We start from the raw sequence: 24,076 nt of genomic DNA, 5'->3' as shown, positions 1-24,076 counted from the left end.
AATGACGAGAAAGGCGTTGGAGCGTGCGCCTGAATCGGCAACCTTTGCGATACGAGCGGTCGTCACCGTTTGGCTTGATGTCGTCCCGGTGTTCCGTTTGGCGCCAAAGCGACCCTTGTCGCTTGTTTGCGGAAGCTCCAATGAATGGTCGGTCCAATCCCAACTCCGTCCCCAGGGTCGGAGTTTTGAGGTTGATAGATTTGAAGAACCGAACGCGTGACGAGATCGCCGCATCTCAGGTGCACCAGCGTTGCAATATCGAGCTCCAGCGTTCGATAACTACCAGCTTGAGATACATGGTGCCATTAAAAATCGCACCTCAGATTCCGTACAGCACGTCGCCGGCTGTCTTTCCAGACCATTGCTTCAAGACCTCATCCCACTTGTGCTTTCGGCCCCCAGACACAGTGGGGTTTGCAAGCTTCCCCCCGCCATTTGACAGCGGCTTACGATTGGCGCAAGATGCGAAAATCTTCCTTTCTTCGCTCGTATCTGCGGAAACGGGTCGCCCACCGAATTCTTGAGGGGCCTTCTCTGGCTGTTCAGATGACCATCCAACCGCCACCCACCTTGTTCACCCATTTTATTGAGATTGGGGGCCCCCCAGCAAAAAAAAAAAATTCCAAATTTCGAGGGCATGCTGCCAATGACTCACAGTACTTGGCACCGAAAATTCTGGGCCAAACACTTCTGTTTCAATGCTTGCTGAACATTCGTCGCAAAAGCAACTGCGCGCTGCGAATTTCAGATCCGTACCACTCCCCCCCGGGGGCTAACCAATCCGCTAGTCCTCGATGGGAGGGGCGCGATGAGTTCGCGAGTTAGGCAGTGCATTCCCTTGCAAAGGGCAAGTCAAACAGCAGCTCCGCCCTAAATTAGAATCGGCCTCCAACCGCTCCGTCCGACAAAATTCTCCACTCCTTCATCTTGGAAGACATCACCTCCCAACCGTCCTGTAACAACACTCCGCTCAATTTCCGGCCCATAAACGGTAAACGGCTCGAACCCTAACAGCCGACGCCCCCCATCATGCTCCTCAACGGTCTTCCGCACCCAAGAATACCGTCCGACAGAAGAATCGAAACGATGCTCGAATCCAGAGTTCACGCGATCAAGTGATAAAAACCATCGTCTCTGATGAACCGACGAGATCGAGTTAGTTGCACCAGGATAAGCATTCGTCACTCGAATTGTTTCATCCTCTTCATCGGAATGATGTGCAAAACGGGTGTTGTGGTTAGATACTCCGGTGTCTTGGTTGGTCGAAGGCGAAGATGAACACGACGCAGAAGATCTTTTTCCACAACACGCCACGTTCCTTCTTCTCTTTCGTGTTTTACTCCGCCTTCTGGGCCGTAAGGAGATATCGTTGTCAGATGTGAGACGTAGGGTCACGGTATAATTTGGTGGCAGGCGGGTTCCATGCAACCTTAGCCGAATTTTTCGCTTCACAAAAGCGTCAGCGGCGTCCTAGTTCGGAATTATGATGTTCTCACCTGTTGAAACGCCTCCTTTAACTTGTCACTCTCCGACATCCCGTCGATATCAGACGCATCACTGGAATGTGAACGAGAATAGTCTGTTTCGGTTGCTTCTTTGGGCGCATGATACGGAAGTATAGAATACTCTCCTGTGTCCCATATTATAAGGCTTCCCGAACTCGTTGAAGCAGACTCTATCAAATGGTTCTGCAAGATTAGAATATGCCTCGTTTGGAGCCAATCGCAGCAAACTGGAATGCATTCCGCGAATCCACTTACCCACAGGTTATGAACTCGTGTTTCTATGGCGTTTCTATTCGGTCTCCTACTATTCGCGTTGCCCGGTAGCCCGTACATTATCGCAAAGCTTATCGAGCTAGTATCTGAAAACTGTAGACGCAGATCGTAATGGGGGCCGGTAATCGGATGGTCGTGTTGATGAACCACAAAGTGCCTCCCATTTAGATGTTGATTCCGTACATACAGCTCGATCCAGTCTCGGTGTGGGAGACGAGGAATAGAGGGAACCGGTTCCCGTGTTGTCTCAATAAGGCGAGAGGAGAATATCTCCAGATGGTTGTCTACGTGGGCCTTGCCCGCCTCTATGGCAGCAAGGCTAGGGGCTGACCTTTTGCCAGAAGCAAGGAGACCTGTTCGAGGGTTGTGACGCCGTCGCTTTCGAGGTGGGGATACGGGCACGTTTAAAGATGCCAGACCGGACACCGGCCATTCCCAGGTCTGGGGTCTAGGCAACGGGCTTCCTCTTGCACTCGGTTCCCGCTGGCTCTCCATTCCTCAGCTCCCAATTCTTTTAGAAGTTCCAGCAGGTCACTGGAATGTCCTATCTCGGAAATACGCAGCTTGTCGTGATTCTTGTGACCATGCTGCGTGCGAAATCAGCTTTTCTCAAGTCCCGCTTTGTAACTACGTGTTTGAACAGATACGGACTGATGAGAATATTGTGTAGACTGTCCAGGAGACACTGATACTTGGCGCGTCGTTTCGAGATAAGGTGTGATGTAGCTCTCCGTTGAGGCGTCGAGATGTCGTGCATTGATCTCCGTCAGCAGGGCGTTGGAGTGACGTAACTAACTATGTAAGTAACTAACCAGACACTGGTGTAGCTCAGGGCCGAAGCTTCAAGCTCGCCGCTCAGTCGCCGATCGCGGAACAGACGCGGCCACTTCGGTAAGCAGGGGCTAGCCGACAATGCCCCGGCTCTATTTAACTCTCGGTGCATTCCTGATTCTTGGAATAAAGCGAAGTACAGTACACCCTCCTGGCGCCATCGACTGGGCTCAAATATAAGCAAGCCTCAGCGTGGAAGCTTGAACCGGCGTTACAGTCGACTGCCCTTGTGTCTATTTGACTAGGTCTCGGGATAAAGCTAGCAGAACCTAAAATGGCTTTCTCCGATGATGTTTCGGCCTTCACCTCTCCGTACCCACAATTAGGAGGTAATCGGCGATTAACTTCTCGCATAGCTTGCTGATGAACTGGGCGGCAAGATGCAATGGCGTTAGAATATAACTTGCGAATCCATCTGTCAAAGGCCGTACGTACATGTTGTGAACACTCTCAAAAGTAAACCTTTTTGAGAAAAAGGTCCACATTTTCTTTAGCTATGTTCACGCCTGTTGATACCGCTCTCGGAGCCTTGCTTCTATACCAAGGCTCATCTGGCCTACTCCAACACAATGGCCGTGTCTTTGGCATATCTAGCCTCCTGTCAGGCTGTGTTGGACGCCCTGGAGTGGACAATATACCTATTGTGCTAGGAATGGCGTCCAGCATCGTTCCAGTGTCACTGATCGCTCCCTCCTTTCTTCCGTCTTATCCGCCTCTCCCAGCGGGACTAGGCGCTGCGCTGGGCATTGCAGGAACAGGTTTCCTAGTTGGATGGGGAACGAAGGTAAGAAATCCTCCTCTCTGCCTAAGCTACTAACGACATTACCGTTGGGCGGTGTTAATATCCGAGAACTAATCAACTAATCTTCTCCTTTCGGGTACAGAACGACAACGGCTGCACATCTGGCCACATGCTCTGTGGAATCAGTCGGCTCTCTCCGCGCTCCATTATTGCTACTGGCATATTCTTTGTCACTGCGCTTATCACTGCTAACTCGGCAGTCGGGGCACCGATTCCAGCCTGCCCCGGCGGCCAGCCATGCTGTACTCCGTCCTACCCATCCAACCATGACCTTGGGTTCATCTCTGCTGCCGTCATCATTTCACAGATCGTCAATTCCATCATCGTTCCACGCTTCCTCCGCCGCGATGAAAAGTCCGCTGCCATATACAGCTATATTGCAGGCTTACAGTTTGGTCTTGGTCTCTTGATCAGCGGCCTAGCCAATCCAGCCAAGGTCCTTGGGTTCTTTAGCTGGCGTGATCTCTCGCGCTTCGATCCCTCTCTCGGGCTCGTGATGGTTTTCGCCGTTATCCCAGGTCTCCTGTCATATTTTAGAATGAAGCGTGAATACGGTAACGAGAAGGGAAAGAAACCACCCACTCTAACTGAATATTTCCAACTACCCACCAAGACAGTGAAAGACATTGACTGGAGATTTGTCCTCGGCGCAATGTCTTTTGGCATCGGGTGGGGATTGTCTGGTGTGTGCCCGGGACCTGGGCTCTTGAGATCCTTCTTGCAACCGGCTTTTGGTGCCTTATGGATGGGCGGTTTTTGGTTGGGTAGTTTACTGGGCTTGTAACATCTTGTACCTCCTAACTGGTTGTCAAAAATATTATGTTTATATCATAAGGTTAGAAAAAAGTCCTCCACAGGTCCTTGAATTTCAATCATTCATTTGGATGTAAGTCGTTCGTTTCTTTCCATATCGGACTGAATGCGAATGTACACAGAAAGAGGGTAAATTCAGTCAATAATTTATCATTCAGATAAGAAGTCGGATATCTAGCTAATATCAGGGCATATAGACTTGCGCCTAGGGAAGCATTGCATTATCCCTTTCGTCATTAATATTAAAAACAGAAAATCTATAGAGTCGCTTGCCTCGAGGAGTAAAGCATGAAAAAGGGTGGGAAAGGTACAGTGGTGTATAAAAGGTATATCAGGATTTAAAAGGTCATAGATGAACACGGGAGCCCCCTCCATGTCACTTACATACCGTGGTGAGAAGAAGAATCCTATCCGTTTTATGATGGTACGTCGTGAAGCAGTCGGCTTATATCCTTTAAGACATAGCGATGTTAGCGTCGCTTTTGAAATATACATGTTACGAGCCCAAACTTTCCTTGTCTCATATGTACATACATGCAAGGAGTTTGGGGTATCAGAGGACGCTTACAACTCTGTTTTCCTTTTCTCTCCCTTCCATTTTGATGTCCTTGCCTCCTTATCAAAATATCCCTCCAGGTCAAGCCATTCGGCAGCGAATGCTGTAATAATAGTGCTCCAATCCTCCACTGTGTCTAGGTGTAGATGATCCGCATTATCTTCTGCCCGATGCCACACACGCGGGAATGGAGACGGAATGATGTGGAGAATATCAACACCACGTTTCATGAAAGGAACATGATCATCGCCGATACCAAACGGAGGGAAAACCTCGTTATCGCCCTTCAGGGCATCAGAGAGCCAAGGCTTTTCGGTCTCAGGTTTCTTCTTGCTCCCATCCTTTTGGGCTTGTTTCGAGGACTTGAAAAGATTGAGGCTCCGGAGCCGCGATTCCAAAACCGCCATATGTTGGTAAGCCCAATGAGTCGTTTTATAGTAAGAAGGGATGTTTGGATTTTGTTCTCCGAGTAAATCAAGTAACACGAATAATTTTATAGCACCTAGAGGGCTTTTATAAGTTGACAGAGCGGGATACACCGTGTTTTCCATGTGTTCGGCAAGGGATCGGGCGCCGTAGAGTGAGTCCTCCTCTGTCCACTGGACGAAAGCCTCTTCCCCGTCAAGAAGAAATATCTGGATACCCTGGTACTCGTCCAAGCCTAGCTCATGGACTGGATCGTCTTTCATAGCCTCCCATTTCTTCGTCAAGGCGGCATCAATGCTGCGTATCGCGTGTAATATCATCGCACAGGGAGCGGCGCTGTCTGTAGCCCCGATAAAGCCTTCTGGCTCAAGTTTGCTGTCATAGTGTGCTACAAGAGTCAATCTACCCACATTCCCGGGCTGGGTGTTTGGAGGATCTCGAGAGGCAATCAGATTAACGAATGGGATCTCTTTGTCTCCCGTCGCCGGCGTCTTCGACGTGGAATTCTGGAATTCGATTTTCCAGTCCGGCAGAGTGGTTTGGAAGAACTTGACAAAGTGTTCAAGGACGGCTCGCGAGCCAGGTGAGCCAGGAACACGCGGCCGAAGGATTGGTGCAAGGAGCGCCCCCTTGTGGACATCGAAATCGTTGCCGGGGCGTGGTAGGGCTTTGAGTGTGTCATCGGATAAGGCCGTGTATGCATTGGCGACCGAAACAAGGCACGCTATCCATATTAGTGATAGGCACCACGGAAGAATCCAGGGCACCCGGCTGGTGGCCATCATTTTGGACAAGGAGCGATGCGCAGCGTTGTCATCCCGAATCGATCAATGCCACCAGGAAGTTAAAAGCGCATCGGCGACGCAAAAGCTGCTCGCCGTCGCGGCCACAAAGCGGAGGCGTGCCTGATGTGTCTCAGAATATCCGTTCCGCGGCAATCTGACCAATCAGCGTACAGAGTGCGTCTATCGCGAAGTTTAAATGCACGTGATCGGAAAAGCTTCAATCAACCGAACAGCTCGACCAAGAGTTAGTTCGCGGATTGGGATTCTCGAGGAGGAACAGCCCACCCATTCAATTGGCCAGCTAACAGTCTCGCGTAACGATGAGCAGACCTCTCCTCCTTCTCAGACCTCTAGGCAGGTGTTTGACCTGGTGTACGCGGAGAGACCGGGTCGACAGCCTTTGTATTCGGAACAAGACAACGGACAGCGGGTTCTCCCAGCGAGCTTCCTTAAACCGCTCAAAGACCCAGGGTTCGTCTCGCGGTCTTCTCCGAAATCCTATTCGAAATGCACCGTCGCGGCCTCAGCCAAATTTTTCCAAAGGTATGCACGTATATTCAACGGACTTTAACAGGAGAGCCCTGAGCTAATAGCCGTGACGTAAAGCTCATGCAAGGCCCCAGCAAGTTGTTATATACCACGCCGGGAGTGGGAAAATTGCTTTTATCGGAATGATGCGCTTGTCCACAATTTTGATTTTCGTTGTCTCGTGCACCGTGGTTGCCCCCGCATTCTATGCCGCCGAGTACCCCTGGTATATACCGCCGGCCAGTGAGTGTTGCCCATTGTTGCTTCTACGTCGGAGAAACTAACAGGCGCTGGGTAGTTATTGCAGCGGGGGCGTTCCCAATGTTGTTCGTTTCCTACACTGCTGCCCCGTTCGTCAACCTGGTCTACCTAGCATTGCCAGCATTTGCGCAACAGTCAAGGGAGCACATGTTATCCTACCTACAGAATGTTCCCCGAACAGCCACATTAAGCATCGAGACTATGAAGTTTAACTTCTATCCTCGAAGAACCCAGGTCGCAATCTCAGACCTAGCTCCTGGAAAATCACTCACCCGGCCAGTTAGCTTCATCAATACCAACCCTCAGCCACAGCCATGGTGGAGAGGCAAAGACGGTGTACATTTCTATACACCAGAGGCAAACAGACCAGCTAAATCGACTCCCAAGTTTTTTCCAGAAGCTTGGGAGCGAGTATTTGCCCAGATTAAGCAGAACAGCCTTTTAATGAAAAACAAATGAGCCGATATTTGACCATAATGTGATATACCCTACTGAAATCTCTATCAAAGAAGAGATACAATGAGCCTTTGATTAGAGCTATTCTAGCTTGTTTGTGGATGCTTGCTACTTCCACAGATTTCAGGCCATGTAACATCAATGTTGAACTAGGCATATGTGCCATTTTGTCCGCTAGCTTTGCAGCAAGGATTAACACGTTGAGCAACACTTTGGATGAAGCAGCACTTCAAAACTGAATTGAAAATTACAATTCGCCTAATTACAGTTACAATTGTGTTGTATTTGCCTTTCTGTTTTGTTTTTGTTTTCACACTCTATTTAATCATCTTCTCCGTGCTCTTTGCCCTGATCTTTCATTCACATCTCCATCCCACTTCAGCTCAACTACAGACAGTTTTTTTACTCAAACTTCACACTTAGGCTCTCACATTCAGGGATCACTTCATCTCAACTCTACTTTTCGTCGTCATTTCTCGTTCAATCTTTCGAAATACAGTACAAGCTCCTTCAATTTCCACCATGGATTCATTGTCTGCCAGTGAACAGCGCATCTTTAGCAATGGCATGATTTGCGCTTTTGAAGGCTTGAACAGTATCAAGGTATGTGTGTTTCCTGAGCATAAATTCCCGTCCACTCTCTATCCCCCTTATCCCACATCAAGTAGTGTACCCGACACTCCCCACTTACACCCTGCTTTCGCTTTTTTATTTTTACTTTTGTGAAAGTTTGAAAGTTATACATTATTCTTATACTTTCCATAGGTTGACTACGAAAAACTAGCTGCTATGTCGGGCTTGAAGAATGCTTCTGTCGCATCAGTTCTTTTCAACAAGGCCAAGCGTAAACTTGTCGCGCTTCAGAGCAATGGCGACAGTGGCGGTCCCGTCAAGAAGGTAAGCACGATGTCTTCCCAGTGTCGGCCAATCGCTTACATCGTTTGAAAGGCTGCTACCCCCGAAAAAGTGACCAAACGCAGTACTGCTCGCAAGAATACCGGGAAAGGAAAAGCCAAGGCCTCGGAACATGCCCCGATTGCTGCCTATCCTGAAGCGTCCCATGCCTCGAATGGGAATGGGAACACAGAGCCCCCCGTTAAAAAACGTGGTGGAGGCAGACGCACTGCCGGCAACAAAATAAAAAATGAAGAGGAAACCAAGCCAGGAGCGCCCATTGATCTTATGTGAGGAACTCTCCTCGTCTATATCGCTACCAATCCAGTTATTACTAATAACTTGTAGCAATGATAGCATCAAGCTTGAGGATGGTGTCGGATATAGCGACATGCTTAGCGATTTTGGTGAAACTGCTATTGAATCTACCGTCTACTGCGAGGCTGAAGCACCTGCACCCGCCGACGAGGACGATGACGATGACACTGTCATGCCGAAGAAAGAATTCGATGACAACTAAGCTGGATAATGACTTTGACACAATTCTGGACTTTTCTCTCTGCATTGGACAGTCTTCTTGTGATTATTCTCTTTGGTGTTACCTATGTCACTACTCAAATCAGGATGTCATTTCGATGACCTGCCGCACGATCACTGATTGTCCTATTCATTTTCTCCCGTTTTGTGTCCATTGTCTTTGTTCGATGTTCTTTCGGCAACTTGTCATTGGACTTGGATCGTTGATTAGTTTTCCCTTGCGGCCGGCTCTTGAAGATTTGTTTCGAACATTGGGTCGTTGCGCCAGCGCGCCACGGTTTCCTTGGAGGACCACCTTTGCTCTATGATTAGCATGCATATCCATTGGCTCTTGAGATCTCGGGCTTAACTAGATGAATGCTGAAGGAAGTAGTTCCATAGTAATAGGCTGTCAATTCTAATGGGACAATTTCAACACACATCATGTTAAAAATTACCAAGTATCACAGCGATATCAGGAACACTGTTAATATGGACGAAGTTTAAAACAAAATGTAGTCAAGAAAAGAGAGCAGATGTTGGCATCCTCAACTCTACTCCAAAACAACTGGAGGAATATAATATAAGGTTTGCAAGCTTGTTCTTCTCAACATCCTTCTCTAGCCCGAAGTGATTCAGGACCGCGAAGGTTGCCCCTCATCGTCTCTCTTGACTCCACATCTCATCAACCAGCATCAAACAACATGGCCGCCACAGACGCAGCTCCTCCACAAACAGAGGAAACACCATGGTATGCCGCATTTCCGGCCCCCAAGCTTAAGGCCGACGTTATCTCCCGTACCGAAATTCTCAAGTGGCTTCCCAACAAGCCTGCAACGCTAGACTTCGTCCTGGTTGACGTACGACGGGCTGACCATGAGGTATGCCTCCAGCTATATATCCCCATATCCCTTCATGAGGATGGATTATATCCGTAGAAACAGAAAATAGTACGATATGTCCTTGTGTAGGCTCCCGCTAACCCGCCAAAACGCAGGGAGGTACCATTTCAGGGTCCTTAAACCTACCCGCGCAAAGCTTTTATCCCTCTCTTCCAACTGTATATTCTATTCTCAAACAAGCAAATGTGAAGAAAGTGATATTTTACTGTGGTTCGCATTAATTATCCTCTCTCATTGAGCGTTGACCAATTTCGGCTGACCGCCGCATAGGCTCGTCAAAGGGTCGCGGAACCCGTGCCGGAGGATGGTTGGCTGACTATCTCGCGGAACATGACTCCGCGGGGATGCAGAGTCTGGTTCTTGAAGGTGGAATTAAAGGCTGGGTAACAGCTGGAGAGGAATATGTGAAATATGTGGACGGCTATGATGAGGCAGTCTGGAAGAAGCTGGGCGTGCTTTAGAATCAAATGTCGAAGACAGGCTGTTGAAATGATACAAATGCAAGGCGGTCTAAGGTAATCATCCCTTATATTGATAGGTCACCGTTCCCATTACCCACTATCCACAAAAAGAAAAAGGGGCGAGAGGGCTTTGGGGAAAAACCCATCTGAACAGCTGTCGGATATTTGATAATACACTCAAGGGTATTAAACGGTTAAAAGTAAAAGCCAGACCTCATAGTGAAAGGTAAAAGACAAAGTAGCCACGCCATCTAGGAATCACATAAAACAAGATCCATCCCCAGAAACAGAACCACCTCAAATTACAGCAAGGCACATTGCTCACATATTCTCAATTGCTTTCAGTAGAACTTCCATGCCTTTCCCATCGGCTGAGTCCCGTACGACGTCATCATCCTTCAAGATCCACGCAATATCACTCCACCAGCCCAAACCAACGAGTCCACTTCCTTTTTTCCTCTCGACACTCTCCTTCAATCGACTGGTGTGCTCCCACTCTTTGGCAGCAACTTCTGCCGTTTCGATAACCTGAGTAGGAATCCCACACATGGATGCACAATGCATCCCAAAACTTCCTTCAGCAACTCCATCCTCCAATTTATATAAAAATGTAACTCGTCTATCCTCCTCGTCTACATGAATACGCATGCGGCGAGGGGAGATCTCCGGATGCCCTTCAAACTCCGCGGCAAGTGAGTGATAGTGTGTTGCAAAAAAACCCAGCGCGCCAATATGTGTTGCAACATGGTGCAGCACAGCCTGAGCCACAGCAACACCATCATAGGAGCTGGTACCACGACCAAGTTCGTCCAAGATTACAAGAGAGCGCGATGTCGCTTCGGACAAAATCTTTTTCGTCTCTGATAGTTCCACAAAGAAAGTAGATTGTGCACCGAAAATGTTGTCGTTTGCTCCGAGCCGTGACATTATGCGGTCGACAGGGGTAAGTCTAGCTGATGCACAAGGGACGTAGCAGCCAATTTGAGCCATGATCACGGCCGTACATGTCTAAAATGCATTAGCATTTCTTCATACTATAAATAAGATTGGATAGGGGCAATCCTCACCATTCGCAAGACAGTTGACTTTCCGGCTGCGTTGGCCCCGGTAAGAAGGTTGATACTGGCAGTATTCCCGCCCAGCTTTACGTCGTTGGGAATGAAATCTCCAACAGTGGCAAGCATGCAGGGATGGCGGAGTTCTTGGAATTCAAGGACGCTACGATCACTGTCAACGAAAACCGGGCGGCAACTAGGGTACCCGATAGCTGTGGACGCCTTTGCCAAACCGATCAAGCAATCGAGTTGGGCAGTGATCTTAACAGCTGCGAGCCAGGTCTGGTAATTCTCGTCAAAGCGAGCATAAAACCGACTGGTCACTTCCTTGACAATTTGATTGTGCGTTTCTTGTGCCTCCTGGAGCTTTCGAATCAAACCACGAAGCTCAGGGAAATAGTACCTCTTCGCCTGCTTAGTCGCAGACATCTGATCCCAACTTTTTGGAATATTCCTCACTTTAACGGGGACTTCAAGCTGGTATATTTCTTTACCATTGTCCCGGTATATTATTGCAGAGCTGTTAAGTTCCCTTCGGACCCGCTTCAGCAGTTGATCCAGTTTAGCCTCAATTTCTTCAATTCGCTGAGTGGATGCATCAAAATCTTCTTCCACTCCTGCCTTCGGAACAAAAATTCCACTATCCTTGGCCTTTACTCGGTCAAAAGCAGTTTTCCAGTACTGCAACAAGCCATCCATATCGGGCATTGAAGAAATGAGATGCCCGATAACTCCATCACCTGAACCGGTTTGCTTAAGAAGGCTCATAGTATAATCGATCTGTTCGAATCCTTCGAGAACACGGACAAAATCTTGACACTTGCAGGTTCCCGCATGGACACGGGAAATGAGTCTTTCCAGGTCCGGCATTTTCGTCAGTTGGGATGAGAATTGATCTCGTATGCTGCTATCCGCGTTTAACGCGTCGACGGCATCGAGTCGAGCATTTATCTTCTTCGAGTCCATGAGTGGATGACACACCCATTGTTTGAACATTCTTTTCCCAAATGGCGTTATACAGCGGTTGAGTAACTGGAATAACGTGCCATCCTGGCCACCATCATAAGAGTTCGCGAAGACTTCGAGGTTGATCAATGTCTGTCCGTCAAGGACCAGACTAGACGCCTTTCTGATAGGATCATACCAGGTGAAGTTGCCAATGGTGATGAGATCCCGTTCAATCTTCAACATCCGCAAATATTGAATCAAGGCACCAAAGGACGAAATCACAAGCTCCTTGTGTCGAGCTTGCCTCAAAACTTCCGGCCACGCTTCAATATTGTCCTGGTCAACAGAAACAAAGTATTCGCCTGCATCAAGTTCTCTGCGAGTAGTAGATGCATCCCAAAACTCTCTCTCTGGCTTTAAATAGTTCCAGATAGTCGTAGGATTTGTATTGTTTTTCAAAATTCGGAGGGCTTTGGGGGACATGAAGCCCTTCTCTAACAAAAGCTCTTGTGGTCGTGTCTGGGCCACCAGGGTCTCAAATTTTGTCATGTCCACGTCGTCAGTGAATTCCGTCAGGAAAAATTGACCGGTGGCCGTATCAACGAAGCTAACCCCGAAAGCTGGCAGATCGTCAACCAAAGCCTCCTTGACGGCTACGCAATACGTTGACATGTCGTCCTGAAGCATGGCACCGTCAACAAGTGTGCCGGCCGTAAGGACACAACTCAACTCTCGCTTTATGACTTTGTCTCCCTTTTTCTTGTCGTCCCGCTCTCTCATCTCTTTTCCCAACGCGGATTCTGACTGGTCGACGCGGGCTATTTTGAAGCCCTTGGCAACAAATTGATTTGCCCAGTACTCTAAACTGGATTCTGGCACACCCACCATCCGCATGTTAACTCTATCAGTAAGTTTAAGATCGAACAACTGGTGCCCGATGGTGGCATCGTTTTCGTAAAGCTCATAAAACTTCCCCTTTTTGAAAAAGACAACGGTATCCCAGAACTTTTGCTTGATCTCCCAGTACTGTTTCTCGAAAGGAGAAAATCTACTCCATGCCAGAGGGGGAATATATAACGTCCGAGGATCATAATCGGGATGGCCCGGAGGGTTTTTATCCATATCGAGTATATTCGCAAGCCATGGGTATCGCTTTTCAGGCTCGGTCAGGTGTGCTTTCTCCTTTTTCTTCCCCAAAGATTTGGACGAAAGCGGTGCCAATGTTGTTCTATGTTGGCGGCACTCGGTGTCATTAGGATCGTAGGTCCATTTTTTCGCGGTTCCAGAGGCGGAATCAGGGATATCTAGGTCGACGTCCATATCATCCTGTGGTGCAGATATCGGGGTTGAAGGCTTGGTAGGTTTGGGATTGGAGGATCTCTTGCGTTTCCTAGATGGTCGCATCTCTTGATCGGATTCATCAGGGACGATGAAGTCGTCCAAGTCTTAAATCGTTTAGTATGTACTAACCCAAATTACGCTCTCAGCAGGTATCTTACCATCGAAATCTCCTATATTGTCGTCTGGTTGAAATTCTTCCTCGTCTTCAGATATGGCAACTGTTCTTCTTTTCTTATTTGCCCGGCCAACAGCGGACTTCCGTGTGGGAGGTTTAACAACGTCGTCTTCATCCGATTCCCAATAATCTACGGTCTTCTTTGCCTGAGGTGCGTTGTGTTAGTGGAAGTATTCACATAGGTCTGAAGCGAAATAATTGGAAATACGCAGCTTACACGACGAGAAGGAGTCGCTGAAGGCAATTCTTGATTCTCAGCCTGCTCCCCATCACGCCCGTTAGCAGACGTAGCAGGAGAGGGCAAGCTAACGTCCACAGCTTCAGGACTTCCCTTCAACTGTTGTACGGTCGACTGCTCGATGTTGAGATCATCGGAAACTGGTTCCACCGCGTCGCTGCTCGGGGAAGGAGTTAGATTAGGGGCACGATGGCTTGACTGCGTCCCGCTCAGTTGGCTCGCTTTGGTTCTGTTATGCGATGGCCGTGGAGCTGGAGACGAGGCTGGCTCATCTTTGACATTCTGCGTGCGAGACGTCGCCGGAGGTGTGCAAGGCGACGACTTTGGCTGAAAGAAGCCCAGGATAGATTTCTGGCCCTTCATGGTCTGTGTACCCGCCATCGAATTTTTTGGAACCCGAGAGCTTTCAGGCATCACCTAGGAACAGGCTCTGCAAAAAGAGACAGAGGTAGTCGGAAAAGCACAGGGGAAAGTCAATGAATCGCCATTGCTCGGAAGGGTGGATGATCGAGATCACCTCAGGGAGGGAGCAAGACGTGACCCGCGTAGACGGTTAAGCTAGTTAGCGTGTTTGACGCGTCGTGATCAGAATTCCGAACCGCCCGTGACCACGCCAAGCCTTTCCCAGGGCAAGCAACCGAACTGATATCAGGCAACTCCGTACTCTGTGCTCCATACGAATCACATCAGCTGCTTATTTATGTAGGTCAACCAGAGCAACGAAAACAATTCCCGGTCTAGAGTGTCCATGCTCTAAATTATAGTAATAGTAATCGTAATGCTAATAGTACAGGCCATAGAATATACACATATACGCGAGATGCGCTTGACAGAATGCCAGAAGGGCAGATCCAGTTATAGTACATATCATGAATATTTCTCCGCTATTCATCACCATCTTTGGGTAGAACCCCTATGGGGTTTCCCGGCGTCCAATGTTTGATTTCAGGCTTCGGGATTTGAGCAAACGCCGGCAGTTTGACACGATGTCCTTTAATCTTCCGCCCGGTGAACAACTTTTTATCGTTTGCGCGCTCTTCCGGCGATTCATGCTCCTCCCAACCAGGCGCATTCAGTCCCATCTTCACATACTCACTGTCGGGAACAATCTTGATGATCTTTAGGTTCCATTTTCCAATCCTCAAAATCAGCAGCCGTCCATCAATAACGAACTTCTCTGTAATATTCGCCGGCCAGGTCTTGACAGGAATATACGAAACGCCATCCCCCATGACCTCACGGGAATCTGAACGGCTTGCGACGTGCACTCCATTATTAACAATTAAACGGAAACCTTCGGATTTGGAGGATACCATCCCAGCAGACCATAGTACTTTGTGAAAGAACTGATTTATAACGAGGGATCGCGGAAGTATAATGTGTGGCGTTGCCGTCTCGAACGCATGCAGCTTCTGATGTTTTCCCTCAGCGTTGTCCGTCTCTGCATGTTCTATCTCTGCAGCCAAGCCCTCCGGGGCCCCGGCTGAGGCTTTTGTCATAAAGAGAGTCCGGTGATCCTTGGCTGCTTGCTCAGCACTCAGGGATCCGTGAATGAGTTCAACGAATTCACGCGCAAGTTTATGCTGGGCTACTCGCTTAGAAGGGTCCTTGGCGTGTTCTTCCATAAGCTCTTTAATCGCGGGGGTTGGTACAAACGTAAACATTTTCAGATACCGCTCGACATCACTATCGGCAACTCGAACAAAGTACTAGAATGCCTATTAGCAGGGAGTATAAAGGACGGGGTCGATGCTCTCGCCAGTGAAGCATCGTTGCTCATCAAACACACCTGGTAAAGATCGTAGCAAGAAGTCATGTCTTTGTCGAGCCAAACCGCATTGCCGGCTGACTTTCCAATCTTCTCACCAGACGCAGTGGTAAGAAGGGGAGTGGTGATTCCGTAGGGATTGGCAAGATCAGGATCTTCGTCTTTCTTCGGAGCCCATTCACTTTCTGGATTCGCTTTAAGGATTCCCTTGATAGCATCCATGCCGAATAGAATATTGCCATATTGGTCCGATCCTCCAACTTGAACTTGTACCTTGCGTTGGAAAAGGTACCAGAAATCCCATCCTTGCATAATAGGGTAGCAAAATTCCGCGATTGACATGCCCTCGCCACTTGCTAGTCGAGATTTCACACTAGATGCATGTCAATTACTACCCTGTCACCATTCCAAATCAGGGTGACATAGGATCTTACTAGTCACGACCTAACATCGGCCCCAGTCTCAAAGAAGTGCCCAATACTTCCATCACCTCCTTGAGTGACTGCTTATTCCACCATGTGTTGTTGTTTTCCAATGCCCGTCTCCAGGCCCATTCCCATTCAAACCCATGTTTCCGGCCGTACTTTTCGAATGAGAAACCAAGCCTTTTGAGTTGGAGATGTATATTAGCTATATTTGCTCTTCGGGTGGCACCATCCATGAGTGGTCGTCCTTCTAGACGTCCTGTTGGATCGCCAATTTTTGCAGTTGATCCTCCAATCTACCAAAAAGAGAAATCAGTCTTTTGAACACTACAAAACCAAGTAGCAGCAACTCACAAGGAAAACTGCTTTCAGCCCATGGACATATGCCCACCCTAGTATCATAAACGGGAGCATGTGCCCAATATGAAGAGACGGTGCGGTAGGATCGACGCCAGCATAAAATCCTACCCGTTTTCGCGTTATTAACTTATCTAGTGCATCTCGCTGTCTAACCAACATTCACGCATCAGCAGATTTTCAACGAGTAGAGGCCCGTGTAGACACCTGATGGTATTATAACAAGGGTAAACTTACCCAACAACAGAATTAACAAGCCCTCGCTCCTCAAGGAATGATAGGAAGCTCTGCTTTCTTCCGGCTTCGATTTCCTTTGCCTGAAGCTTCCATTGCTCCTCAGCTTCAGCCGTGCGACGTAGATGTTGCTGGGTTATGTGTCTTTTTTGGGCAACAGATGCTCCATTAAGCTGCGCGTGTGCAGCATTTCGAATCGTTGTGCACCTTGTTGAATATGCTCTAAGTATCTCCCTCCGGCAGGATAAGCAAGCTGTTCGGTGGAGAGTACTCCGGGATAACTTGCAGCGCATTGTGACAGTTTATTCCAAACGATCACACTGGCTGGCAATGGTGGCTCAAGTCCGCAAGCTCCCACAATCTCTTCAGCCTGAAGTGCATCGACAGCTGAGCCTTCTGGTTGAGCATCAGGTTTGACATTCCAACTCTTTCGAATTGTCCGAATTTCGACGCGCCGGAAAAATTTAGTTTCACGTTCGGAATAAAGATAATACGTAACTAGCTAGATAGTGTTAGGTAACCCAACTAGCACCTCGCTCACGTGACCCACATAGATTAGACGAGATCCCCCTTTCTTAGTGAATGACAGGCATACGAGTCCTCCATCAATAGGAGTTAAAAGGTTATTAATAATCGTTAACCTTAACTAACTAGAGCAGACGAGGGATTACAGCCTGCCAAACAAATCTTCAACCTGGCTTTGCAAAAGAAAATGGAGAAAAGAAAAGCAAATGAAAGAAGAGCTTTAACACGAGATATTTGACGGAGGGAGTAGATAATTAATATATCTATCCAACTGCTTTCCAAAAACGCATATGGTCAGTCCATTAAAACTTGGACGACAACTTCATTGCTCCACCCACGCTCCAATCTCATCTCTCTCCATGCTGTGAAAATATCCACCGACAGCAAATTGGGTCCCTGTACCTTAATAGTTTCAACCGGGACTGCTCTGCCTGATATCATCACCATAAAGTTGTCCTCAACGGTTCTTGTGCCAAGATCGGATATATATATTCCTAATTCTCCAAGCGCCTTAAGGGTAATATCGAAGCGAAGTCGACCACCATGCGAGATAGCAACATCAAAACCGACTATCGCTGCAGCGCCAGCCATTTTGTCCAGGAAACCCAAAACTGCAACCCGCGTCAATTCAGACCCCGAACACTTCCTATCCAAAGAAAAGGCGTGAACAGGGTATGCTGTGAGGATTTCCCAGCCTCTTGGCTCGAGACCAACAGAAAGCAGAAAACTTTGATCACATGGCCCTATCGCCATATTCCCTGTTGAATGTGCGCGAACGACGTATTCGGTTTCAGTGCCGGAGTTAACTCCAGGGAAGTCGAGGATAGATATCAGAGAGGATACATCTTGGCCGCTGATGTTGAACAGACCGAGCATCCCACTTCCAGTGCGTGCTTGTCCAGTGTAGCTTCCTACTTTCAGAAGCTGTCCTTCATTATAGTTGTGATAAACGTCAACCGTGGATCCCGGAACGCTTGGTCGAAGAATGACGCTAGTTCCATCAATTGACAGCGCAGTCATTTGGTTAATAAGTTCAAAGTCATGCTTTCCCGGCTCATCCGTGATATATATCGGTCCGCCTGATATGCATCTGGCTGCTCCGTGAAAGGAGGCATATGGATGGTTTGTTTGGAACATGTCCCAGTCTGGAATAACATTAAGATGACGTGTCAATAGCGAGTTATGTGCGTTGCAAAATATATGCCAGGGATGGGAACTAGGAATGTCCGGGAAGAAATCGTCAGAATTGCGCAGTAAGATGCGCGGTTTCGTGGTCAGTAGGTACGAATGAAATATTATTTGAGGCGTTTGCGACATGCAGGATATACCCCTTGCTTGGAAATACCTCAACAGCGAGATTGACCATGCATCTTGGTACTCCGTGGTGAATCGAGCTCGGTCAGTCGCATTGTCTAAAGTGTCAAGAAAGAACTGCGCATCCGTCTTCACGGAGTCGACCCCGGCCGCTAACAAGAACGAGTAAAAATCGTCATAGAAGCGATGAATGTCGTCGGGGTCAATAGCAAGCATGGTCCCTCCCGCGACCCGGTCGACCTTTTTGACTACCTTGGTTTTGTAGTTCCGTACTAGCTCTCCATTGGGAGAAATCCCTCCCCAGTACCCCATGAGAGCATGCCAGACGGCAATATGCTTGATGTTTGGGTGTTTTGCACGGACGCTATTAATGGCATGTTTTAATCCTTTCGGGAATCCCTCTTCATTCGCTTCAAATCGTGTCCAGCCTCGTTGGAATTGAGACTTGCCTTTATTGTCCAAGGATTGCCAGTTATCGTCGATGATAAGATTGACAACGTTGATGTTGTTGACCTTTAAAGTGTCCAATGCATTGAGAATCTTCTCTTCTGTCAAGCTCTGACCCAGTGAGTTCCAGGTGCAGTACGCCAAGCCGTCATACCAGCTTGAAAGCCACTGAGCGCTGAGATCATCGGGTTCTTTTGAAAAACTGTCAGAGGTCAGCGTTTGCGTCGGTTTACCAAGCGATTCGGCAACGAGCCTCTCCAATTTTCTCGCCTCATATATTACGGCAGCAATGGCAAGCCTGAAGGATGGAGCAACCGCGGCGAGTACCTTCACATCAGCTTGTTTCATTTCGTCATTTCTCGCAGAGATGACGACCCCTGACTTGCTCGACTGCAGCGTTGTTGAGATATTAGCCGGACCGCTCACGGCGAGAAGCACCAGTGACAGGCCATCCTTGCGCAGAAACGACGACAAAACAGCGTCTTCTGTTAGTCGATAGGTCTCCATTCCATGCCTCGGAGCCAGCCATGGGCTCCATATGCGAACAAGTGAAAAGTTTCTCACGAACTCCCTCGGGGAACCAAGTGCCAGTGTTGCACGTCCGCTTTTACCATCTGTTGCACGAGGGGCTTTCCCGGCGATGCTCCATAAAACTGCACCTGGGGTTTCGCTCGCACGACGTTGCACATCCAATTCGGTATTGAAAGTCTCAATAAAGTTGTTCAATTGATCTGTAGGATGACCATCGCGGTATTTATCGATCCAAGTCTGTGGTGGTTCAAAAACAATTTCCCCGTCTTTGGTCCCAAACTGTTCCTTCACCCATTGCCACTCCGTGTCAGGGCCGATTCTATATTTAACCGTGAATGACGCATATTTTCCTTCCTTGGGAAATCCAAGTTCTCCGCTAAATGTATGCCGATGGTAATCCCCACCAGTCTTTCGCCCAGAGGCCACAGGAACCTTTTGCCCAGTGACTTTTTGTAGGGTAAGTTCTTTCCAGTCTCCGTAAACATTATGCCAGATAGAAACTTCCCAGCCCTGCTCTGGAAATGAACTGCTTGCCTCAAGTAAAATGGTGAATCTGGCCTATTAAGAAAGTCAATCGCGAAAAGAAATGAGGATTTGACAAGTAAGGCAAACTGCATAGTTAACAATGCCGTACAAAGTAGATTGCCCACCTTATCTCCAGAAATATTGTCTCCTCTTCTCTTCAAGAATGTAACTTGCCCCAACGGCGGCCATGATGATATGTTTGCAAAGAGGCTCATTTGCGCCGCACGTATGAATTTGATCTGTGATGGCTTTTTCTGTTGCAGCTGCTCAGGAGGGATGCGATGAGAGGATCGCATCGCGTTCATGTTCCAGTTCCAGCAGGGAGGAAGGCCAAATCGATAGTAACTTAATAGTCTGGCCCCAAAATGTATTGAAAATATGTACTGGGCAGTCGTTGGTCACTATCCCTAAATGTTAGGATTAGTACTCCGTACTGCAGCCACTCAACTGTATGCCGTTGTGAGGTGCAAGACGCGTGTGACAACTAATATCACAGAAATTTGTCGGTAGCTGCAAACTTGTATTTGCAGCCTCATATAAAGAGTATAACTCCCGCAGAACTATCTAGTTTGTTATGCTTGTTTAACAATGACTGCCTGTCGTTTGAGTGGGAGGGAATAATTATGAGAGTTGTATCCAAGCCCTCAACAGGTCAGCCGGGCCACATCAGTTAACCCCACCCCCTTGTGTAATCACTCAGCACGGAGTAGTTAACAGGACAGAGAATATTACTGGATACATGGGCCAAGGGGTTGAAGTGAAATAACCAGCGGTACGGGGTATATTAACTCTTATTCATTCACATTTACTCCAACTCCAAGCCAGCTTATATTCATCCCGTACATTTCAATTATTCATCACTGTTTTAAGATGTGAAGAGTTAACTACATCGCAAGTGCCCTTGAAGTTCTCCACCCATGCCTCCGAAAGTAATTGTTTTGATGCTTAAGAACTCATCGATTCCATACTTACTGCCTTCACGGCCAAACCCACTTTGCTTAACTCCGCCGAATCTAGATGGAAATGTCAGCACGAGCATTTAAGTCGGGACAGGGAACCGGTAGACTTACGGCGAAGCAGTATCACTGATAATTCCGGTATTGACGCCAATCATGCCAACCTCAAGGGCCTCAGCAACGCGATAGATCCGTCGAATATCCTTACTATAAAAGTATCCGGCAAGGCCCACCTCAGCCTTATTAGCCCACTCGACGACGTCTTTTTCCGTCTCGAACGGGAAGAGGCCTGCTACAGGACCAAACGTCTCCTCGGATGCCATCAACATATCCTTGGTCATACCCGTGACAACCGTCGGATGGAAGAAATTCGGGCCAAGTTCGCTCGCTGGCTTTCCGCCCAGGATAACTTTCCCTCCCTTTGCTTCAGCATCGCGGACGTGTTGGGTAACCTTGTCAACTGCGCGGGAGTGGATGACCGGTCCATGAGTGACACCCTCATCAAAACCATAACCGAGCTTGAAGCCCCTGACCTTCTCAGCAAATTTAGCCGCAAATTCATCGTAGATTCCTTTTTGAACATAGATACGGTTGGCACAGACGCAAGTCTGTCCCGAACTACGGAATTTGGAAGCGACGGCGCCAGCAACAGCAGCGTCGAGATCAGGGCAATCGTCAAATACAATGAACGGGGCGTTCCCACCCAGTTCGAAAGATAGCTTCTTCACTGTAGATGAGGATTGCTTCATAAGAAGCTTTCCCACGTTGGTGGAGCCGGTGAAAGAGACTTTGCGGATGTCTGGGTGGGTGGTCAAACACATCCCAAGCTCCTGGGTATTTTTCAAAGCTGTCACAAGGTTGACAACGCCTTTGGGAATTCCCGCGCGGCGACCTAACTCCATGATAGCGTTTGCTGTGAAGGGTGTCTCGCCTGGAGACTTTGCCACAACTGTACATCCGGCAGCCAAGGCAGGGCCGATTTTCCTGGTGATCATAGCAGCGGGGAAATTCCATGGGGTGATGAATCCACAGACCCCAATCGGCTCCTTCAGGGTCATAACTCTGTTGCCTGGGACGGACGATGGGATGGTGTCTCCGTAAACTCTAGGAGCCTCTTCACTGAACCATTCGAAAAAATTGGCGGCGTAGACTACTTCTCCCTTAGCATCCGCATATGGCTTGCCGTTCTCCCATGTGATCAGCGTCGCCAGGTCCTCCGCATTATCCATCATCAACTGGTACCATCTTCGTAGCATACGAGCCCGCTCCCGGGCCAAAGTTTTGCGAAACGAGGGAAAAGCCGCAGATGCCGCGTCGATCGCCTTTTGGGTTTCTTCGGCGGTGAATTCGGGGCAGGTTCCAATGAGCTTTCCCGTCGAGGGATCTGTAGAGCACGCAGACGAGACAATGATATCAGCTGAATCCATCGCCATATACCCGTGTGTTCGTCTAGACGAAAGCACGCTGCTATTTACCGGTCACTTCGAACGTTTCCCCGCTTTTCGCATCCACCCACTCTCCATTGACAAAACACTTGCCAATAAGGAGTGATTTATCTTTCAACTTGGATGTAGATGGACCGAAATCAGCAATGCTGCACAGGAAAAGGTATGGAAGGGCATCTCAGGGATGAGCTTAGCCTGGCACTTACTGGAGGAATTGTGTGCATTGCGTATCGTCGTCTTCCGTATAGGGTTGGAATTGTAAAGGGATATCTTGCGCGTGGGCGGGACAGCTGCTGAAGAATAGGCCGGGCGAGCTTCTCCATCTTGAGTGGAAGAACGGGAATAAATAAAGACACAACGCACGCACGAGGTTCGGATAGCCGGGTTGGGAGATGCGGGGAAGGACGATAAGTAACAACCGGGGGATGAATTATCTCCGTCCGTCGTGCGTCTGTATTTAACACGACGAAAGCACGCTGCAATTGGGGTGGGAGAAACTATCCCTGCGGTGAGGTGAACTGCGAGTTTTAAGTCGAAGGGAACTCGAGACGCTCCGCGCCAGCGATTCTCTTCGCGATTGAGCTAGAAAACATCCTTCACAGTGAAGACATCACCGAGAGTCCACAGCTGTTCGGCTCTTCGGAGCTTCAGCAACCACGTCGCCGGGAGGTAGCTAGCCTATTAGTCACCCTCCCCGCTCGGCAATCCTGCTTTTGCTTCGGCTTGCAGGCAGGATGTTTGCCACGGGGCGTTAAAGATCTTGAATCTTGAAAGCAACTCCTTGGTACCGCCAGAGAATGTTAGTTTTCATGTCCATGTTCGGTTGCCGCTGAGAGTCAACACCGTATGGACGACCCCGACATCCAACCTCAAAGAGCTTCGAGAATCGCAACATTAGAATCCATCATGCGTTTATAATATCGTACACTTCTACGGTGATGTTATGAGAACTTTCGACTCCTCCGCGGCTTCATCTCCCTGGACGCCCGGCGGCTAGCCCGAAGGCGCCTGGTATATTACAGGAGGCTGGTTTTGGAATATGGAACAGAGTGGCCGTCAAACCCTTTAACGAAATGTGAAAAGAGAAAATGGATATATTACTTGGAGTGCAGCAGATTATTTCCGTTTGCACCCTTTCAACTTGAAGAAGGGTTCCAGATCCCTGGGATGATCCCCAGTTTTGGGGGTTCGCCCAATTGCTCGGCTGGGACGGCGTCTAACGGGCGTTGAATTGTGTCCCTTGATGCTGTAGAGTTCGTGCATAGCTACCAGTTCGGCCCCTGGAGGGTCGAAGGACTCTGTCCTTGATTTAATAAATTTTGAATTCCTCTGTTGCTTCTCCCTTCCTATGTAACCCTAACACTCTGAGCCCCTAACCGTTCACCCTTAACCCACGCTAACCATACCAAACTTGGCTTACCCTCATCGCCATCTTCAGTGGCTGCATGGATGCTGTCATTTCATTTCTCCACAGCGGCAGACGCTGCTCCGCACCAATCTGGACTTTTCCAAGTCGCTCAAGACCTTCACTCCCTGAATGGACTTGGATTCAGGTCAACGTGGTGACAAGGATTTTATTCTTGCGCAGAACTGCTGTGCATAATGCATTTTAGCACAACCCATCCACATATTAACTCATTGATACCCAAAGCATTCCGTACTCTGTCCAACTTGAGACGGTGGAGAGTCGTTCATGGCTTACATATCAGCTGCTTTTCAAGCTTCGGCCTAGACGCCAAACGTGACGGGATCGTCCGAGGCGTGGATTCATGCGGTGCGCAGA

At 48.5% G+C, this 24,076-nt stretch overlaps 11 protein-coding genes across 11 annotated transcripts; 5 read left to right on the top strand and 6 right to left on the bottom strand.

Annotated features, from left to right (window-relative positions):
* Nucleotides 1-462: 462 nt before the first annotated feature.
* On the top strand, nt 463-825 carry D8B26_004830 (uncharacterized protein; the record flags this gene model as incomplete). Its single annotated transcript, XM_066124610.1, has 1 exon — nt 463-825. The coding sequence occupies one exon, from the start codon at nt 463-465 to the stop codon at nt 823-825; it is 363 nt and encodes a 120-aa protein (XP_065980691.1).
* Nucleotides 826-870: 45 nt separating this feature from the next.
* D8B26_004829 (uncharacterized protein) lies at nt 871-2,273 on the bottom strand (the record flags this gene model as incomplete). The annotated part of the gene is made up of 3 exons (XM_066124609.1): nt 871-1,446; nt 1,497-1,688; nt 1,761-2,273. 3 exons carry the CDS (start codon nt 2,271-2,273, stop codon nt 871-873), a joined length of 1,281 nt encoding a protein of 426 aa, XP_065980690.1.
* A 600-nt stretch (nt 2,274-2,873) lies between these two features.
* D8B26_004828 (uncharacterized protein) lies at nt 2,874-4,268 on the top strand. The gene is made up of 2 exons (XM_003070578.2): nt 2,874-3,393; nt 3,494-4,268. Exons 1-2 carry the CDS (start codon nt 3,106-3,108, stop codon nt 4,193-4,195), a joined length of 990 nt encoding a protein of 329 aa, XP_003070624.1. The 5' UTR covers nt 2,874-3,105; the 3' UTR covers nt 4,196-4,268.
* Nucleotides 4,269-4,389: 121 nt separating this feature from the next.
* D8B26_004827 (uncharacterized protein) lies at nt 4,390-6,062 on the bottom strand. Its single transcript, XM_003070577.2, has 2 exons — nt 4,793-6,062; nt 4,390-4,676 (listed from the first exon to the last, which is right to left on the bottom strand). The coding sequence occupies exons 1-2, from the start codon at nt 5,989-5,991 to the stop codon at nt 4,670-4,672; spliced, it is 1,206 nt and encodes a 401-aa protein (XP_003070623.2). The 5' UTR covers nt 5,992-6,062; the 3' UTR covers nt 4,390-4,669.
* Nucleotides 6,063-6,243: 181 nt separating this feature from the next.
* On the top strand, nt 6,244-7,239 carry D8B26_004826 (uncharacterized protein; the record flags this gene model as incomplete). Its single annotated transcript, XM_066124608.1, has 3 exons — nt 6,244-6,534; nt 6,598-6,762; nt 6,818-7,239. The coding sequence occupies exons 1-3, from the start codon at nt 6,312-6,314 to the stop codon at nt 7,237-7,239; spliced, it is 810 nt and encodes a 269-aa protein (XP_065980689.1). The 5' UTR covers nt 6,244-6,311.
* A 519-nt stretch (nt 7,240-7,758) lies between these two features.
* On the top strand, nt 7,759-8,650 carry D8B26_004825 (uncharacterized protein; the record flags this gene model as incomplete). Its single annotated transcript, XM_003070575.2, has 4 exons — nt 7,759-7,839; nt 8,002-8,133; nt 8,185-8,420; nt 8,479-8,650. 4 exons carry the CDS (start codon nt 7,759-7,761, stop codon nt 8,648-8,650), a joined length of 621 nt encoding a protein of 206 aa, XP_003070621.2.
* A 700-nt stretch (nt 8,651-9,350) lies between these two features.
* On the top strand, nt 9,351-10,009 carry D8B26_004824 (uncharacterized protein; the record flags this gene model as incomplete). The annotated part of the gene is made up of 3 exons (XM_003070574.2): nt 9,351-9,527; nt 9,644-9,758; nt 9,819-10,009. The coding sequence occupies 3 exons, from the start codon at nt 9,351-9,353 to the stop codon at nt 10,007-10,009; spliced, it is 483 nt and encodes a 160-aa protein (XP_003070620.2).
* A 321-nt stretch (nt 10,010-10,330) lies between these two features.
* On the bottom strand, nt 10,331-14,256 carry MSH6 (DNA mismatch repair protein msh6; the record flags this gene model as incomplete). The annotated part of the gene is made up of 4 exons (XM_003070573.2): nt 13,746-14,256; nt 13,512-13,674; nt 11,077-13,457; nt 10,331-11,017 (listed from the first exon to the last, which is right to left on the bottom strand). Exons 1-4 carry the CDS (start codon nt 14,178-14,180, stop codon nt 10,331-10,333), a joined length of 3,666 nt encoding a protein of 1,221 aa, XP_003070619.2. The 5' UTR covers nt 14,181-14,256.
* Nucleotides 14,257-14,496: 240 nt separating this feature from the next.
* Nucleotides 14,497-16,975, bottom strand: MSY1 (tyrosyl-tRNA synthetase). The gene is made up of 5 exons (XM_003070572.2): nt 16,554-16,975; nt 16,314-16,467; nt 15,969-16,255; nt 15,556-15,907; nt 14,497-15,475 (listed from the first exon to the last, which is right to left on the bottom strand). The coding sequence occupies exons 1-5, from the start codon at nt 16,841-16,843 to the stop codon at nt 14,651-14,653; spliced, it is 1,908 nt and encodes a 635-aa protein (XP_003070618.2). The 5' UTR covers nt 16,844-16,975; the 3' UTR covers nt 14,497-14,650.
* Nucleotides 16,976-17,307: 332 nt separating this feature from the next.
* On the bottom strand, nt 17,308-20,294 carry D8B26_004821 (uncharacterized protein). Its single transcript, XM_003070571.2, has 2 exons — nt 20,018-20,294; nt 17,308-19,925 (listed from the first exon to the last, which is right to left on the bottom strand). Exons 1-2 carry the CDS (start codon nt 20,195-20,197, stop codon nt 17,370-17,372), a joined length of 2,736 nt encoding a protein of 911 aa, XP_003070617.2. The 5' UTR covers nt 20,198-20,294; the 3' UTR covers nt 17,308-17,369.
* Nucleotides 20,295-20,675: 381 nt separating this feature from the next.
* Nucleotides 20,676-22,893, bottom strand: UGA2 (succinate semialdehyde dehydrogenase NADP+ linked). Its single transcript, XM_003070570.2, has 4 exons — nt 22,500-22,893; nt 22,324-22,411; nt 20,963-22,232; nt 20,676-20,905 (listed from the first exon to the last, which is right to left on the bottom strand). The coding sequence occupies exons 1-4, from the start codon at nt 22,614-22,616 to the stop codon at nt 20,773-20,775; spliced, it is 1,608 nt and encodes a 535-aa protein (XP_003070616.2). The 5' UTR covers nt 22,617-22,893; the 3' UTR covers nt 20,676-20,772.
* Between the last annotated feature and the right edge of the window lie 1,183 nt (nt 22,894-24,076).

Source organism: Coccidioides posadasii, chromosome 2 (assembly GCF_018416015.2).
Source record: "Coccidioides posadasii str. Silveira chromosome 2, complete sequence".
Taxonomy (NCBI): Eukaryota; Fungi; Ascomycota; class Eurotiomycetes; order Onygenales; family Onygenaceae; genus Coccidioides; species Coccidioides posadasii.
Note: the sequence above shows the minus strand (reverse complement) of the source record. Positions and strands in the feature narration are given on the sequence as shown.